This window comes from Parus major, chromosome 23 (assembly GCF_001522545.3).
Source record: "Parus major isolate Abel chromosome 23, Parus_major1.1, whole genome shotgun sequence".
Taxonomy (NCBI): domain Eukaryota; kingdom Metazoa; phylum Chordata; class Aves; order Passeriformes; family Paridae; genus Parus; species Parus major.
The window spans coordinates 6,446,780-6,461,195 of record NC_031791.1 but is presented as its reverse complement, the minus strand read 5'-3'; the positions used below and the strand labels follow the sequence as shown (position 1 = coordinate 6,461,195).

Below are 14,416 nucleotides of genomic sequence, written 5' to 3'. Positions count from 1 at the left end.
CTTGCTTTCCCTCCACTCCTATTAAATGCATTTTGTTAAGTAATATCTCAACAACTTAAGAGAATCTCAGGAGGCTGGAAATTCTAATAAATAGAAATCTTACAGCTAACCTGTCTGCAATATAAAGAAGCAGAGAACTGAAAAATATCAGGAGAAATTGGGGAAGAGTAATTTCTTGAAGTTATACTAAGAAAAGCATCTATTTGTTCCTATATAAAGTGGCTTCTTCTCTTACCCTGCCATTGAGCTGTGCCATGAGAGGAGGTCAGTCAAAATGAAAGTCTCTAGGGTATAAAAAATGAATTGTACCAAATAACCCACAGGCTTCAGGCCTCACGTTCCAAGCACAAATTACAGGGTTTTTTTGCCCACAGGATCTTGTTAGAAAGTGAGGCAACAGTTTCAAGGAGTTAAAAGCAGAATCAGAGGATGATGTTGGAGTAGTGGGTGGGTTTTGTTGCCCATGGGGGTTTTGGATGTGCACAACTCTCCACTTGATAGACTGAAATTTCTCCAAGCTGAGCAAAAAGCACTTAGTGGTGGCTCTTCCTCTGGGTGCAGGGAGCTGTTTTCATGTTAATTCCTTAAAATTTAGAATGGATTATTAACGTACCAGGAAGGCTGTGCCAGTAAATGCTCTGAGTACAGCACAGAGGTTTTCCAGTGTCCAGCCCCACTGTTACATGTGTTACTGAAGATGTGATAGATGCTAAGAACCTGATGTTTTCCTTGATGCCTCCTGACCTCCTGCTCTCCTTAACTCCCTGCTTTCTCTCTCTTTCTCCCTCCCTCCCTCCCTCCCTGGCCTTTTTTGTGTATCCATTTCTTTTTAGAACATGAGTGACTTTGTCTCCCAAGAGGATGTGGCTGCAGTGGCAGAGTGGAGCACTTTTAACACTGGCTTTGCGTGGGAGGGCTCAAAGCAGTCGGTAGTTTTTAGTGAGACTCCAGTGCCAAAGCCTTCTCCCAGCTGGCACTTTGGTGCTTCCTCCCTAAGCAGCAAGGAGGAGGAGAAAGAGGAGGAGGAGGAGGAGGCAGTTCCCAGCCACTCCACCAGCGAGGAGGACCTGACATATGGACAGGGGGTTTGTGTGGATGTGGAGAAGGACTCGGAGCTGTCTGAGCCAGAGCCCCCCCCTGGCCCTGCCGCACTTCCCCAGCAGCCCTGGGGAGGAGAGGAGGAGGAGGAGGAGGTGGCAGAGGATGGTGAAGACAGTTTTGCCATTAGAAAGCCACGTGGCGAGTGTCCCAAGCCAGCTGCTCCTAACGGGCTGCCGGAGCTCATTCGCTGCTTCCAGGTAGTGAGCCCAGCTCCTGCCCCTGGGCTGGGACCCCAAACACTGCAGCAAGCAGATCCACACACCTGCAGAGCACTTTGCTTGGAGCTAATGAGCTGCCAGTCTCCCACAGGCAGTGCAATAAACCCCTCTCAATTTATCTTTGAATTAAATACGAGCCACTGTCAATTTGTCTTTGCATTAAATACGAGTTCCTCTCAATTTATCTTTGCATGAAATACAATTGCCATAGCACAATGCCCTTTATTCCTCTTGGATTGAAGCATTCTGTGGCATTCCCACAAAAAGGCAATATGTGGGCTCAAAACCCATGTAATTTCAACTCCTTAAGGATTGTTCTGGCTCCTGCTGGACTGGTGGCTGATCCTCAGCACAGCAGAGCAAATGTGAGGGGCTGTCCAGTGTGTCTCTCCCCACTGTTGGAGGGATTTTTGCCTGCTCCAGTGTTGATGTTGCTTTTGGTTCCATAGATGCCTGTTCCCCCATCATGATCATGGTGGCATCTGGCAGGGGTGGGGATGGTGGCAGAAATTGAGCCCTCTGGGAAAGCACTGGCTCTGAACTCTGTCTTCTTCTGGATAATCATCAGGTGGTGGAACAACTGATTTCTCTCCACCTTTACTTTTCTTCCTGTTTTATCTGACATTGATTTAATAAAAGTTAAAGATCCAGTGAGGTTTTTTAATAACACAGTGTTGCTCTTGAGGTCAGGATAAAGCTGCTCAACTGTGATCAAGTCTTTGTGTGCCCAGGGTTGGTGTTAATCCTGACACTGGCATCAGCAGATGAGGGGCATCTTCTCCTGGCAAGTGGGAGTGAGCTTCTGGTAGTCAGAAAGTTAAGAATCGGTGGAGACAGTGTCTGTGGTGTTGTGACACACCCCCTAAACCCTTACTGCCCAGTTTGGGCTGATCAGGGTCCATGGTGAGGGGAAGGGCTGGAGGATTTTGCTGTCTGTCTAATCCTCACACCTGATCTCTGCCCTCGGAGCAGTGTGCTGTCCCAGAGACTTAAACCCAAAGATTTCCAGGCTGACCTTGGTTCCCACAGTGCTTTTATCAGATCAGTGTCAGAGCACTTGCCAGCAGCTCAGTCAGGATGTGGAGATGGAACTGGGTGTTTACAAGATGTTTTTAACCCTGTCTCACAGCCCCCACTAGTGAAGACACAGACTGTCACCATCTCTGATGTGTCCAGCGCTGTCAAAAGCGAAATTCCCACAAAAGAAGTCCCTATTGTCCACACAGAGACAAAGACCATCACCTACGAGGCTGCACAGGTAAGGTGTTCTGACAAATCTCCTGGGGACTTGATTAAACCCAGGTAAACACTTTGTTTCCAGATCCTGAGGATGAGACAGCAGCACCTGCCTGTCCCTGCACCTCTGAGTGCAGCACAGGCATTAACTGATGCTGTGGACACTATTTCCAGGTGCATGTGGTATTTTTAGAGGAGCAGTGGTTATGCTATCCCTGAAGAGTAATTATTTTTTCAAGATGTGCTTGCAAACAGAATTTATCTTCAGCTTCAGCATGTGGATCTCTCTGAACAAAGTTAACCTGAGTTGGCCTTTTTTCTGCAGTAGAGGCCTTGTCTTGTTTTCCCAGCTCCCCCAAAGAGGCTGTTTGTGCCTCCTCAGAACTTGGTTTATAAATTATTTGGTCATCCTTAGGTTTCAAGACTGAAATGGTTGTTAAACACCAAATGTTTCATATAAAATGCAACCTCAGTGGGTATGTGGTGACTGGGAAGTAAAAATCTTGGTGGAGTAATGTTATGAAGCAGAAGATATGCAGGTATAGATTCATTGCTGAGGTTAAAATTAATCCTCAGTCTAAAACAGGTTTTAATCACAGAATCACAGGATGGTTTGGGATGGCAGGAACCTAAGAGTTCACCCAGGTCTAGCAGGGACACTTTCAGCTATCCCAGGTTACTCCTAGTCACATTCACCCTTGGACACTTCCAGGGATCCAGGGGCATCCACAGCTTCTCTGGGCACCTGTGCCAGCCCTCCCCACCCTTGGAGGGAACAATTCCTCCCCAGTGTCCCATCCAGCCCTGCCCTCTGGCAGTGGAAGCCATTCCCTGTGTCCTGTTCCCACATCCCTTGTCCCCAGTCCCTCTCCAGCTCCCCTGGAGCCCCTTTGGGCCCTGGAAGGGCCTTTCTGAGGTCTCCCAGAACATTCTCTTCTCCAGGCTGAGCACCCCCATCCCTCCCAGCCTTTCTTTATGTGTTTGAGATTTTAGAGGCTGTGTCAGCTTGCTTTTGCTGTCACTGTGGTTGTCAGCAGCAGCCCATGCTCTGCTGTTGCAGTGAAGTGACTGTGGGATGTTGTTATGGATGCAGGAATCTCATGAGTGTATAATTTGGGATTCCTCAGGAATGCTGTGGCTGCTCAGCATCCTCCCATCTGCAGCCTCAGAGGGATCATTCAGGCAGTGGTGGTGGGCATTGCCCTGGCTCTCAGCAGGTGAATAGAGGAGTTTTGCTCTGAGTGGGAAATGGAAAGGAAAGGTGATCACCAGGGCTGGGGCCGTGTGTGCACAGGGTGTGATGTGCCATGAGATGCCTTCCAGACTGTGGAAAATGGTCCCACCTTGTGGTAATTCCAGATATTGTCCCAGTGCTGAGTGAGGACACAGCCAGGGTCAGCTGGCCAGGATAACCTCGTTGGGGATTTCTGGCAGACCTCGAGTGGTTGAGTCAGGCAGGGTGAGATCCAGTAACCAGCTCTAAAAGTTCTTCCTGTTTCAGCAAATGTCTGGATGTTCTTTGTTTCTGCAGAGCATAAAGTGAGGGATGTGCAAGGTGTTGTCAGGAGGGAGGAAGGGTGATAAGTACCTTCTGAATCAGACTGTGCTCTTGGTTTGTTGATCCCCGTGGATGCAGGCAGGAGGAGTTTGGGATGGGTGTCTGTGTTGCTCTCCTGTCATGGTTCAGGCATGGATGGTATGGCCAGTGCTCAGATTTGGGTACATCCCAGCCCTCCCGGTCTCAGGGATGCCACAGGTCCTCCCTGAAGGATCTGTGCTTTTCCAGCCTTAAAGCACAGGGACTTTGAGCTTTCAGACACCAGCCCAGCTGTTGTGCACCTAGGCATAGGTTGACTTGTTGTGTCTTGTGGTCCACAGTGGAGCTGCTGTCTTCAGATTGTTTTCTCTGTCTCTGGTGGTGTGGAGCCCCTGCTTGTCCCCACTGCTCAGGGACTGATGGCCTGTTCTTGTGTCCCACAGACAGACGGTGGCAATGGGGATTTGGACCCTGGCATCCTGCTGACTGCCCAGACCATCACTTCAGAAACCACCAGCAGCACCACCACCACCCAGATCACCAAGGTAACACCAGGGAGCACCACAAAGCACCACTTCAAACAACAGCCTGATGGAGAGATGGGCAGGGATGAATGAGAGGGAAAAAAAGTTGTTGGAAGGTCCTTTCAAATGTATTATTAATACCTGGAGCAAAGCACCAGGGGTTCGGTTTTGTGTGTGTTAAATCTGAACTGTGCATTAATTGCAGCACGGTCTGGACATGGGCTGACTGTAGGACATCAGGAGGAGCTGTACTGTGAGGAAAAGCTCTTCCCTGGCTCAGCTATAAAAAATAACTCTTCGACAGTTTTTCCTTGAGCAGCAGCAGTTTCCCCCGTGACTCTAATGCTGGGTACAACAGCACTATTTGTGGCACTATTTTTGGATACCATCTCTAGACAGGCAGCCCCAGTAAGCTCAAATTCCTCTGCACTTGTTCACTAACAGCAGCTTTTCCTTCTGTTCTAGACTGTGAAAGGTGGCATTTCAGAGACACGGATTGAGAAGAGGATTGTCATCACAGGAGATGCAGATGTAGATCATGACCAGGTGGGAGTGGGGATATGATCCAAAAGGGTTTCCTAGAGCTGGCAAAAATCAGTCAGGTTGCCTGTTCAAAGACAGTGTCACCAAAAAATGACCCAGGGAAATATTACTGGGGTAGAGCTAGAACTTCATGTTTTTATAAATTGTCTGCAGCTCCATCCCTGTAATTGTTCAAGGCCAGGCTGGAAAGGGCTTAAAGCAACCTGCTCCAGTGGAAGGTGTCCCTGCCCATGGCAGGGGGTGGAATGGGACGAGGTTTTAGGTACATTTCCAACCAAGCCATTCCATGATTATATATCAGAAATAAATTCCCTTTTGGCATTATGCAGCTGAGCCAGGAAAGCTGAATTCTATTCTAAAACTGATGTTTGCAGCAAAGTTTTGATTCCAGAATTGTTTTGGATAGTTGTAGGCTTTTTTAAAAATAAATCCATAAAAATGTGAAATAAAAGTTCTCCTTGACATCTGGCTGATCTGCATTCATTTCCCAGAACTTGGAAGTGCTGTTGCTGCTCTGTAGTGCCAGAAGTCATTTCAGAGCACTCAGCACCTGTGTTACATCTCTTTGGCTTTGTATGAAACCTTTCTGATGACTCAGCCTCATTGGCCTCTTCCATGTGTTGGAAGTGATGATTTTGTCATCAGAGAATTATACTTTGAATTTATATCTAGTCGCAGGTATCGTGGGGGTGGCAAATACTCTTTTGACAAGATCTGGTTTATTAACTCCAACAGAAAATGTCTGAGATGTCTGAAATGTGCCTATCACACTTGCTGGAAGAATAAGCAGGTTATGCTAAATTGCTCTCATCCATCTTCTGCCATGGTGCAGTGGAGAGATGGGGGTTATTCTTCAGACAGTGCTTTTACTTTCAGAGATAATGTAATAGCACCAAAAGTCACCAAAGTGTGTGGCTGAAGTCCTGGGGGCAGTGTTGGGTGTCATAATTTAAGACCTAAAACAATTGGAGAGATGCCAGAGGAGGCTGTGGGGATGGTGAAGGATCAGGAGGGGCCAGAGGGTGTGGCTGGGGGCACCTGGTGTGTTCAGCTGGAGCAGAGGACACGAGGGCAGAGCTCAGCAGGGGCTGCAGCTCCTGCCAGGGGCAGCTCCCATCTCTGCTCCCTGTGAGAGACGAGGCTCAGGCTGGATTTAGGGAAAGGTTCTTCCCCCAGAGGTGCTGGCACTGCCCAGGCTCCCCAGGGAATGGGCACAGAGCTGCAGGGATGCCCAGGCTGGGGGTGCTGGGGGTCTGGGCAGGGCTGGGATGGGCTGCATGAGAACCCTGTGTCTCCCTCCCAACTTGGCATCTTCTGTAATTCTATCAAGTGCATCCCCTTTCCTTTTTTACCCCTGGGGTCAGAAGGTTGTGGTGCCCTCGGGGGTGGTGGGTGCTGTGCTCTGACTCGCTCTAACCCTGCCCTGCTGTCCTGCAGGTCCTGGCCCAGGCCATCAAGGCTGCCAAGGAGCAGCACCCAGACATGTCGGTGACCAAAGTGGTTGTGCACCAGGAGACAGAGATTGCAGAGGAGTAGCTGGGCTGTGTGAGTAGAGAGACCAGCTGGGGTGGGGGCAGGGGGTGACTGATGTCTGATGGCACAGGAGATTTGGGTAAACAGGGCCAGGGGGAGTAAAATGATCACTGTTCTCTGCCGAGTCCTGCTCAGGCTGTTCCTGTTGGATCCATGGAGGCTGATGAGGCAGGCAGTCACACACAGGCTAATCCTGTGGAAATGAGCCCAAATGGGTTAAAAGCTGCACAGCTCCTGCCCTGAGGCTACTTTGCCTTCCCAAACACCTGTGATGTGCTGGGAGCACATGGAGCAGCTGTAGGTGCCACGTCACCTGCCCACATCAGTGCACAGTAACCCCCGAGCTGGACACCAGACTTGCCTGGAAATCCTGTTTTCTGCATTTTTTATCAGTTTGGGAAGGAGCTGCTAAAGGAATCCAGGAGCTCTGGCTGTGCCTCAGTGCTTTAAGGCCCATCCTACCCCATGCCACTGATCACAGAATCCTGGAATGGTTTGGGTTGGATGGGACCATAAAGCTCATCCAGTGCCACCCCTGCCATGGCAGGGACACCTCCCACTGTCCCCAGGGACACCTCCCACTGTCCCAGGCTGCTCCAAGCCCTGTCCAGCCTGGCCTTGGGCACTGCCAGGGATCCAGGGACAGCCACAGCTGCTCTGGGCACCCTGTGCCAGGGCTCACCACCCTTACAGGGAACAATTCCTTCCCAATATCCCATCTGAACCCTGCCCTCTGGCATCTTTGTCCCTGTGCTCCAGGCCCTTGTGCAGAGTCCCTCTGCAGCTCTTCTGGAGCTCCTTCAGACACTTCTCACTTGCCATTGGTGATGACTCACCTGAATTCAGTTCCCATCCACTTCAGGGACATTGAGATTCCTGCCTCTCCCAGCACGCTGCTGTTGGTAGCTGTAACTTCTCCTCTTCCTCTCTTGTTAGGAAACATTCCTGCCCACAACACCACCAGGAAAAAGAAACCCAGCAAAACTACCAAGAAACTACCTGGAGCACAAAGACCTCGGATTCCAGACTTGACACCCAGAGACATTCATATCATATATTAAGAGTTGTGCTTTTGACGTTTTACTTGGGATTTTTCCAGACTCCACTGGATCCTACTGGATATAGGGATTTGTTTTGTTGTTTTGTTTTTTTAAAATATCTATTGTGACAGAAATATGCCATATTTCTAACTGTACTGAACATTTTTTACAGGTTTTCAATTTTGCATTCCCTCTCACACAAAGCCTCTTCAGACACAGAATCCCACCTCACAGAGCTGCAGGGCTCCCTGTTTTAACTTGTATTCCCTCTGCCTCGTCAGGGATAGCAGAGCTGCACATTCCCAGTGCAGGATCCCTGTGCGCCTTCACAAAGCCATGTGTCCTTCTTCAGGAGAGTCACTTTAGAGTCAGACTTTGTGCAGCATTTCTGATTGCCTCTGGATTATTTCTGTAGCTCTGGGGAGCTCCAGCCCCACTGCAACCCCTGGGCTGCTCTGAGCTCCCTCCCCACTGCTTTCCAGCCCTGATGTGTGATCACAGTAGGGTTTTGTGGTGTAGCTTATGCAAACATCGGAATAGTTGACTAGATTTAAGGAATACTGGAAGTTGCTTCAAGTATCTTATACTGTGAATTTTAGAGCTTTAAGAGGACTGTGATAGCATCTCGCCTTCTTCCCGTGTGTCTCTGCCGAGTGCTCCCCACCTGTTTGTGTTTCTAGATCCCATTAAATTAAAATGCCCTTAGAAGTGTGTGTTTAAGGTGTTTGGACTCTGGATGCTATTAAGGTAGCCTTGTGCAGCATTCACAGGAACTGAGCTTGTCATTGTCGTAGTTTTTCACTTGTTTGTGTTCATGATTTTTAAATTAGGGAGGGTTTTTTTTTGGTAAGTCATGGGTTGGTTTTTTTTCCTCCCCTCACAGTGCTATTTAAAGCTGAACACATTACCCACTTCCCAGAGCGTGTATCCTACTACCATTTAATTTAAACTCCTTTAGACAATCCTTCCTAGACCTGCCAGCTGTATTTGGAGAGACTGAACAAGGAATTTCAGGAGGCATCAGGTGTTGCTGGTTGTGATAGAGCCAAACCACGTGGGAAGTGTTGGCATTCTGTCTCCACGCTGGCCTGAGGGTCTGGGTTTGGCTTCATGACCCCCTTGAATGAAATATCAGGGTGATGGTCTGAATCTTGAGGCTGATCTTACAGACCCCCAGGGCCATCTCCAGCACAGAGGGGGTGATGTAAAAACACAATTTCAGGGGCTGAGTGTGCTCCCACTGCTGCTCTCTCAGCTTCACGGGAATGTTCTTCCCTGGTTTGTCCTTCCACTATTTAAATTCAAGATTCAAAAAGCAAAAAACCAACCAAGCTCTGTAAAGAGTCTGCCCAGACACTTGTGAACACTTTAGTCCACCAGAGGTTGTGATTTGATTTTTCTCTGTATATATAACTATACACACACACACACATATATATATATATCTATATATAGTGTGGTACAGTGGTAGCTGAGGGGGCAGGGAGTGCTCTGCTCCTCAGGATGGGAAGAAAATGGCAATAAAGAGAAAAGCTCTCCAGTTTTAAATTTGAATAATGTGTTTCAGAAGCTGTGGATTTAGCTCAGGCTGCAAGGACTCCACTGTTTAACTGCAAACAGCTCTGGAGCTACACTGGGGCTGCTGCAGCTTCTCAGCTTCAGGTGCAATTTTTAATTAAGCTGTCAGTATTGATTGGAGACTGCTGGAGCTGCTGGGTTTTGGCTCTCTTTGAGCCTTGCTGGCCCTGGGTCCTGCTCAGCTTTCTGCCTTCCTCAGGGCATCGTGCTCTGGGAGTTGAGGGAGTCCTGAGTGCAGAGATTAAGTCTTCCTATCCCTATCTGAAAAGCCCTTTCCTTCCTTACTCTTCTGCCACACGGGCCCTGGAAGGGGTCTGTGTTTCTGCTGTTTAGTCAGGTATTGCTTGCCTTAAACACTCATCATGCTGGGCACCCTCTGGCACTGCCCTTTTTCTGGGAATTGAATTTTTGCCACTCAGTCCTTCCTTCTCACATGCAGCAGCCACCTGAGGAGTGAAGGGGCACGTGGAGCAGTGGACCAGAGGATTGCTGGGCTTCACCAGGCAGAGCCAACGTGATAAATCAAGTTTGTCTGTAGCACTTAAAGGCACTTGGCTGTCAGAGAATTCAGGGGAATGTGGTTCCTGGGTGTTCCCTTGGGCACGATGAGTGGGACAGAACCCCCCAGGCAGGGGATTTCTGGGGTGAGAAATCTGCTGGCAGGAGAGCTGATTCCTTTCCCAAAGGATGTGCTCGCTGTGGCTGCAGGTGTCCCTTGTTAAAGGGCCCATGGACCAGAATAACCCTGTTTTTACTTAGTCCCTGGGTTTTGGGTGGCTGATTGTGGCAGGCTGTCCATCTTCACACTTCCCCCTGTTGAGTTCTTGCTTCTCCTGGAGAAATTGAAAGAAGTCGTGGCCTCGTGTGCCCTTTGCCATCACCTGCTGTCTGACCTCAGGGGTTCCCAGCCCCGCTCCTGCCAACGCAGTGCCCGAGCCCAGGAGCTGGACAGGAGCCTGGGAAGAAGATACAAGTGAAAAAAGCAGAAGCAGCTTCTCTCACCCTCAGCCAAGGCCGTGGTGGGGCTGCCCACTCCCACCTCTGTGGGATTTAAAATCCTTGGCTCTGAGTGTGCTGTGTCAGCTCTAGGGACAAACCAGCTAAGTAAGGTCTATTTATATGAATGTTCCCAGCTCTTCCCACTCCACAAATTCACCCAGAGACTGTCTTGATTGTATAATATACATTATATGGAAGCTATTTATATATGAATGAATGTTTTTATAGAAAGGAAGGCAAGGAGCTCCTGTTCTCCTCCATTAAACTGGAACAGCAGCTCCAGTTGCCCAATAGCAATCCCTGACCAACAGAGATGTGTTAGCAAAGGACTGACTGATTTCTGGTTTTAATAAACTGTGGTTTGCTGATTTTCCTGATTGTACAATTACCTTAAGAAGTAGTAATGTCCCAGCCTTAGAGATGAAACTTGTAAAAAAAACTACAAAAAAAAAATTAGTTGAGAAGATGAAGGAGCTTTGTACATTTTTTTTAAGGCAATTGTGAATTGTCTAGGTTAGGTATTTACACTCTTTATAAAAATAGAAACTTTTAAAGTTGGCAAAACTTTCTAGATCAACTAGTGATGGGAGCTGTTACTTCGGATTTTCATAGCGAATCAAAGGGAAAGTTGCCATAGCATTTAGGCAGACCTAAGTGTTCAGTATTGCTTCTTGTATTGCATTTTTCAATAAATTTTCAAACAAAACTCTCCCTGCTGCTGAATTCTGTTCCTCCTCCTCACCTTCCTCCAGGTCTCTGTCCTTGCCCTGGTGTTGTGATGACTTGGTTTCACCCAAGCCCCCAGCTGTGGCTGCCAAAGCTCTCCCAGCCTTGGGCCAGCATTTCCCTGGGCTCTTGGTCCCTTCAGACCTTTTCCACAATTCCCACTGTGGTCACATGTGGGACCACGGCCCCCAGAAGGGCCAGAACCAATTCCCAGAGTTCAGATTTGCCCCAAAGAAGCATCACTTGATATAAAACCTTCCTTTGAGCTGTGGAATTTGTGGTGAGCCCAGGTGAGCTTTGTGCTCAGCAGCTGCTGCCCAGCCCTGAGTGAGTGTGACTCAACTGGAGTGGGGGGAAATGACAAATCCAGCGGTATTTTGGTCCTGTCTCATTTTTTTCTGGCTGCAGGCCTGACAGAACCAAGGGCCAGATCACCCTCCAGTAAGGGAGACTGGAAAGTGGCTGGGAAGAGCTTTCCTGGGGGCAGGGGCAGCCCAGGGGCCGGCTGTGGTACCTGCCTGTGCCTCAGTTTCCCTCACAGGCAGAAAGAGAAGGGTGGCACGTGGCATGTTATGCTAAAAGCTCTGAATTAATTAGCATTGCTGCAGACACAGCCATCACCTCTTCTACCCTCACCCTGGGCAGTTTGCTTCCAACTACAGAACCTCAGTGTCCTGTAAACCCAAAATTACCAAGGAGCCTCAGAAGCTGACGCGAGTGCCACAAGTGCTGCCCCTCCCAAGCATCCCACAGGCATTAGGAGGAGTCAAGGCAGGACCAGATGGCATCCAGATAATATTTAATAGCCCTGTTGGGCCTACGTGCTCTGGCCAGGCAAATTTTCGGGTGGGTTGAGGCTGGACAAGGGGTACACCACCCCCCAAAGCATCTCCCCACCCCAACCCTGCTGAAATAAAGTGCTGTGGGGACTGGTGGGGCTTCACCTGCCTGCATGTCCCCATCCCACGACTTGTGTGGGCTCTCAAAGCGAGGACTCCTCTAGAAAAGCCACCAGGAGAAGGGCTTGTAAGGCCAAGGGCATCCACTGGGAAGGACATCCCACCCCTAGGCGAGTCCTCCCCCAGGAGCGGAGGGTCACGACTTTCCTCTTGGCATTGGCTTAAAAATGCTGCCCCCAAACCCCTCCTGCTGTGGGGTTTTGGGGTGGCTGGCGGGCACTGGGCCAGGATAACAGGCTGGGACATTACAGTCCCCAAAGGGACATCAGACCCGTGTGCCATGCTCCATCCCCAGCACCCAGGAGCTGGGCTGGGGCTCGCCCCGGCTTGGGGGCTCGCTGGGCTCCAGCAGCCGGTCCGAGGACTCGCCGGAACTTTCCAGTTTGGCGTAGCCCACAAGGCTGACGTGGTCCAGTCGGGGCCAGCTCCGGTTCTTGCGGTCCTTGATGGGGGCCACCAGAAGCACTCCTGGCTGGCCAAGGTCCAGGGATTTGGAGTGTCCCGGGGTGTGGAGGTGCACGCTGGGGCTGAGCTGTGCACCGGGACTGCTGTCATGGTCCATGCTGATAACAACGTGGCCACCACCACCACCCTGGCCACAGGCCGCGGTGCTGGCGCCGAGGGAAAGCAGAGCCGGGGAGAGCTGTGGTACTTTGGGGGGATGCTCAGCAAGGCCCCTCTCTGCCCTCCCTCCGGCACCCCGCCTTCCTCCGTCCAGCAAGCAGTTGTTGAGCTTGATGATGGGCAGTGCCAAGGCCCCCACGGCCGAGGACAGGAGGGACTCGGCTCCGGCGCGGCACGGGAGGCTCAGGTTGAGCTCGGCGGAGCGGAGGCTGTGCAGAGAGGCCGCGGGGGAAGCTGCCGGCTGCTGCAGGAACTCGGCCATGGTCTGCAGCCGGTTTGGGCCGTAGCAGTCAGACCACTTGCTGCCGGGGCCGGGCTGACGGGACAGGTCCACCTGGTAACAGCCCTCCACACACTCAGCGTTGGCCTTGGGGAAGGGCTGGCCGTCCCCAGGCTGGCAGTGCCCGTCCTTGGGGCCGGGCCCCTCGGGCAGCCCCACTGCCATGCCGTAGAGCCCTTTCTGGATCAGCCGCCGGGTCTCCATGTCCCTGTTCTCGTACAGCATGGTGTTGGCACAGATGAAGATGAAGAGCCCGATGCCCATGATGACGGGGCCGATCAGCTTCAGCTTCTCGCTGTGGGGCACGTGGCGTCCGGCCGCTACTTCCCTCCTCATGTCCCCCACCGCACTGGTGTTCCCTGCAGCGGCCCCGGTGCCCCCAGGTCCCCGGTGAGGCCAGTAGCCCACCACGGCAATGGTCATGCCCACCAGGACCACCACGATGCCCACCATGACGAAGGCTCCGGCTGGCGAGCGCATGCGCAGCTGCCCCTTCAGCGGGGGCTCCGTCGGGGGCTTGCGCCGCAGGCGGCGGCCCCGGTGCCGCGGGGGGATGGGGGGCAGCACCTTGGCTCCCCCCTGCTCCGGTTCCCGCATGGGCCCCTTCGATTCCGCGCTCTCCGCAGTCATCGTCTCCGGCTCAGCCGCAATTCCTGCACGAGGGGAGGAGAGGAAGGTGAGCAGGCAGCACTGGGGGTTCCTTGTGCCCAGGATGCTGCAGCACGGGCACCACAGCGACATTGGGAGCACCAGAAACACACAGCTTCCATCAGGCAGGGACCAGCAGCTTTCCTCTGCCCCATTGCTCCCCTCTTCCTTCAAGTCACTTCTCTCTCCCCTCTCAGGAGTGAAGGGCTGAGGAGTCTGTTCCAAGCACCCTCCCAAAGCCCCCAGACTCATCCCACTAAACCCCTGAGCTGTGCAGGAGGCAAGGAGAGCTGGGACCCTGCTGTGCCACAGCCAGCACAGAGCCACCACTGGCATCGGGGCCCAAGGGACCTGTCCTGGGTCACCCCAGTCCTGTGACACCTGCAGAAGGTGCTGTCCCCAGCCTGCCAAACAGCAGTGAGGGAAGGGCTGATTTATTCATCTGCTGGGGAAACTGAGGCACCTGGAAACCCAAATGAAATGTCTGACACAGCCACAACCTCCCAGAGCCCTGTGAGTGATGATCCAAGCAGGACCTAAAATCCTAAACCAACATCAAGCCACTCTGATATCAGACAGCAGGGCCCACTAATCCATGGAGAAGTTAAGCTAAAAGAGGTGTTTTTCCCAATTTTCTGCTGTCTCCTATTTCCTCTGACCAGCTCAGCGCAACCCTGGGATGCTACCCACACACACACCAACATAAAACTCCACATCTAGGGATTTACAGGGATTTACACTGCATGCTGTGTCATTTTATCCAGAACTTTATTTCCTAGATGAGCAAAAAGGTGTGGAAGCTGCTGCCCAGCACAGAGGGTAAGCAGCCTGGCAGGAAGCACCATTGTGCCTGGGTAAGTGGAACCCTGG

General features: G+C 51.3%; 2 protein-coding genes across 31 annotated transcripts in view; one reads left to right on the top strand and one right to left on the bottom strand.

Moving 5' to 3' along the window:
• EPB41 (erythrocyte membrane protein band 4.1) overlaps nt 1-11,018 on the top strand; it is a 90,315-nt gene extending 79,297 nt beyond the window's left edge. For 19 of the 30 annotated variants that reach the window (XM_033519520.1, XM_033519511.1, XM_033519506.1 and 16 more), the window contains 6 exons: nt 834-1,298; nt 2,449-2,577; nt 4,536-4,637; nt 5,082-5,162; nt 6,597-6,704; nt 7,629-11,015. In XM_033519520.1, coding sequence (XP_033375411.1) covers nt 834-1,298; nt 2,449-2,577; nt 4,536-4,637; nt 5,082-5,162; nt 6,597-6,695 — 876 coding nt within the window. In that variant the 3' untranslated portion in view covers nt 6,696-6,704; nt 7,629-11,015. Of the gene's footprint in view, nt 1-833; nt 1,299-2,448; nt 2,578-4,535; nt 4,638-5,081; nt 5,163-6,596; nt 6,705-7,628 lie in introns of all 30 variants that reach the window. The other 11 variants (XM_015649206.2, XM_033519527.1, XM_033519525.1 and 8 more) reach the window with 3 other exon arrangements.
• On the bottom strand, nt 10,793-13,603 carry TMEM200B (transmembrane protein 200B). The gene has a single exon (XM_033519543.1). It carries the CDS (start codon nt 13,526-13,528, stop codon nt 12,260-12,262), a length of 1,269 nt encoding a protein of 422 aa, XP_033375434.1. The 5' UTR covers nt 13,529-13,603; the 3' UTR covers nt 10,793-12,259.
• Nucleotides 13,604-14,416: the final 813 nt, after the last annotated feature.

Bases quoted from the DNA above. Each gene is read 5' to 3' on its own strand.
- TMEM200B (XM_033519543.1), bottom strand. From the start codon at position 13,528: ATGACTGCGGAGAGCGCGGAATCGAAGGGGCCCATGCGGGAACCGGAG.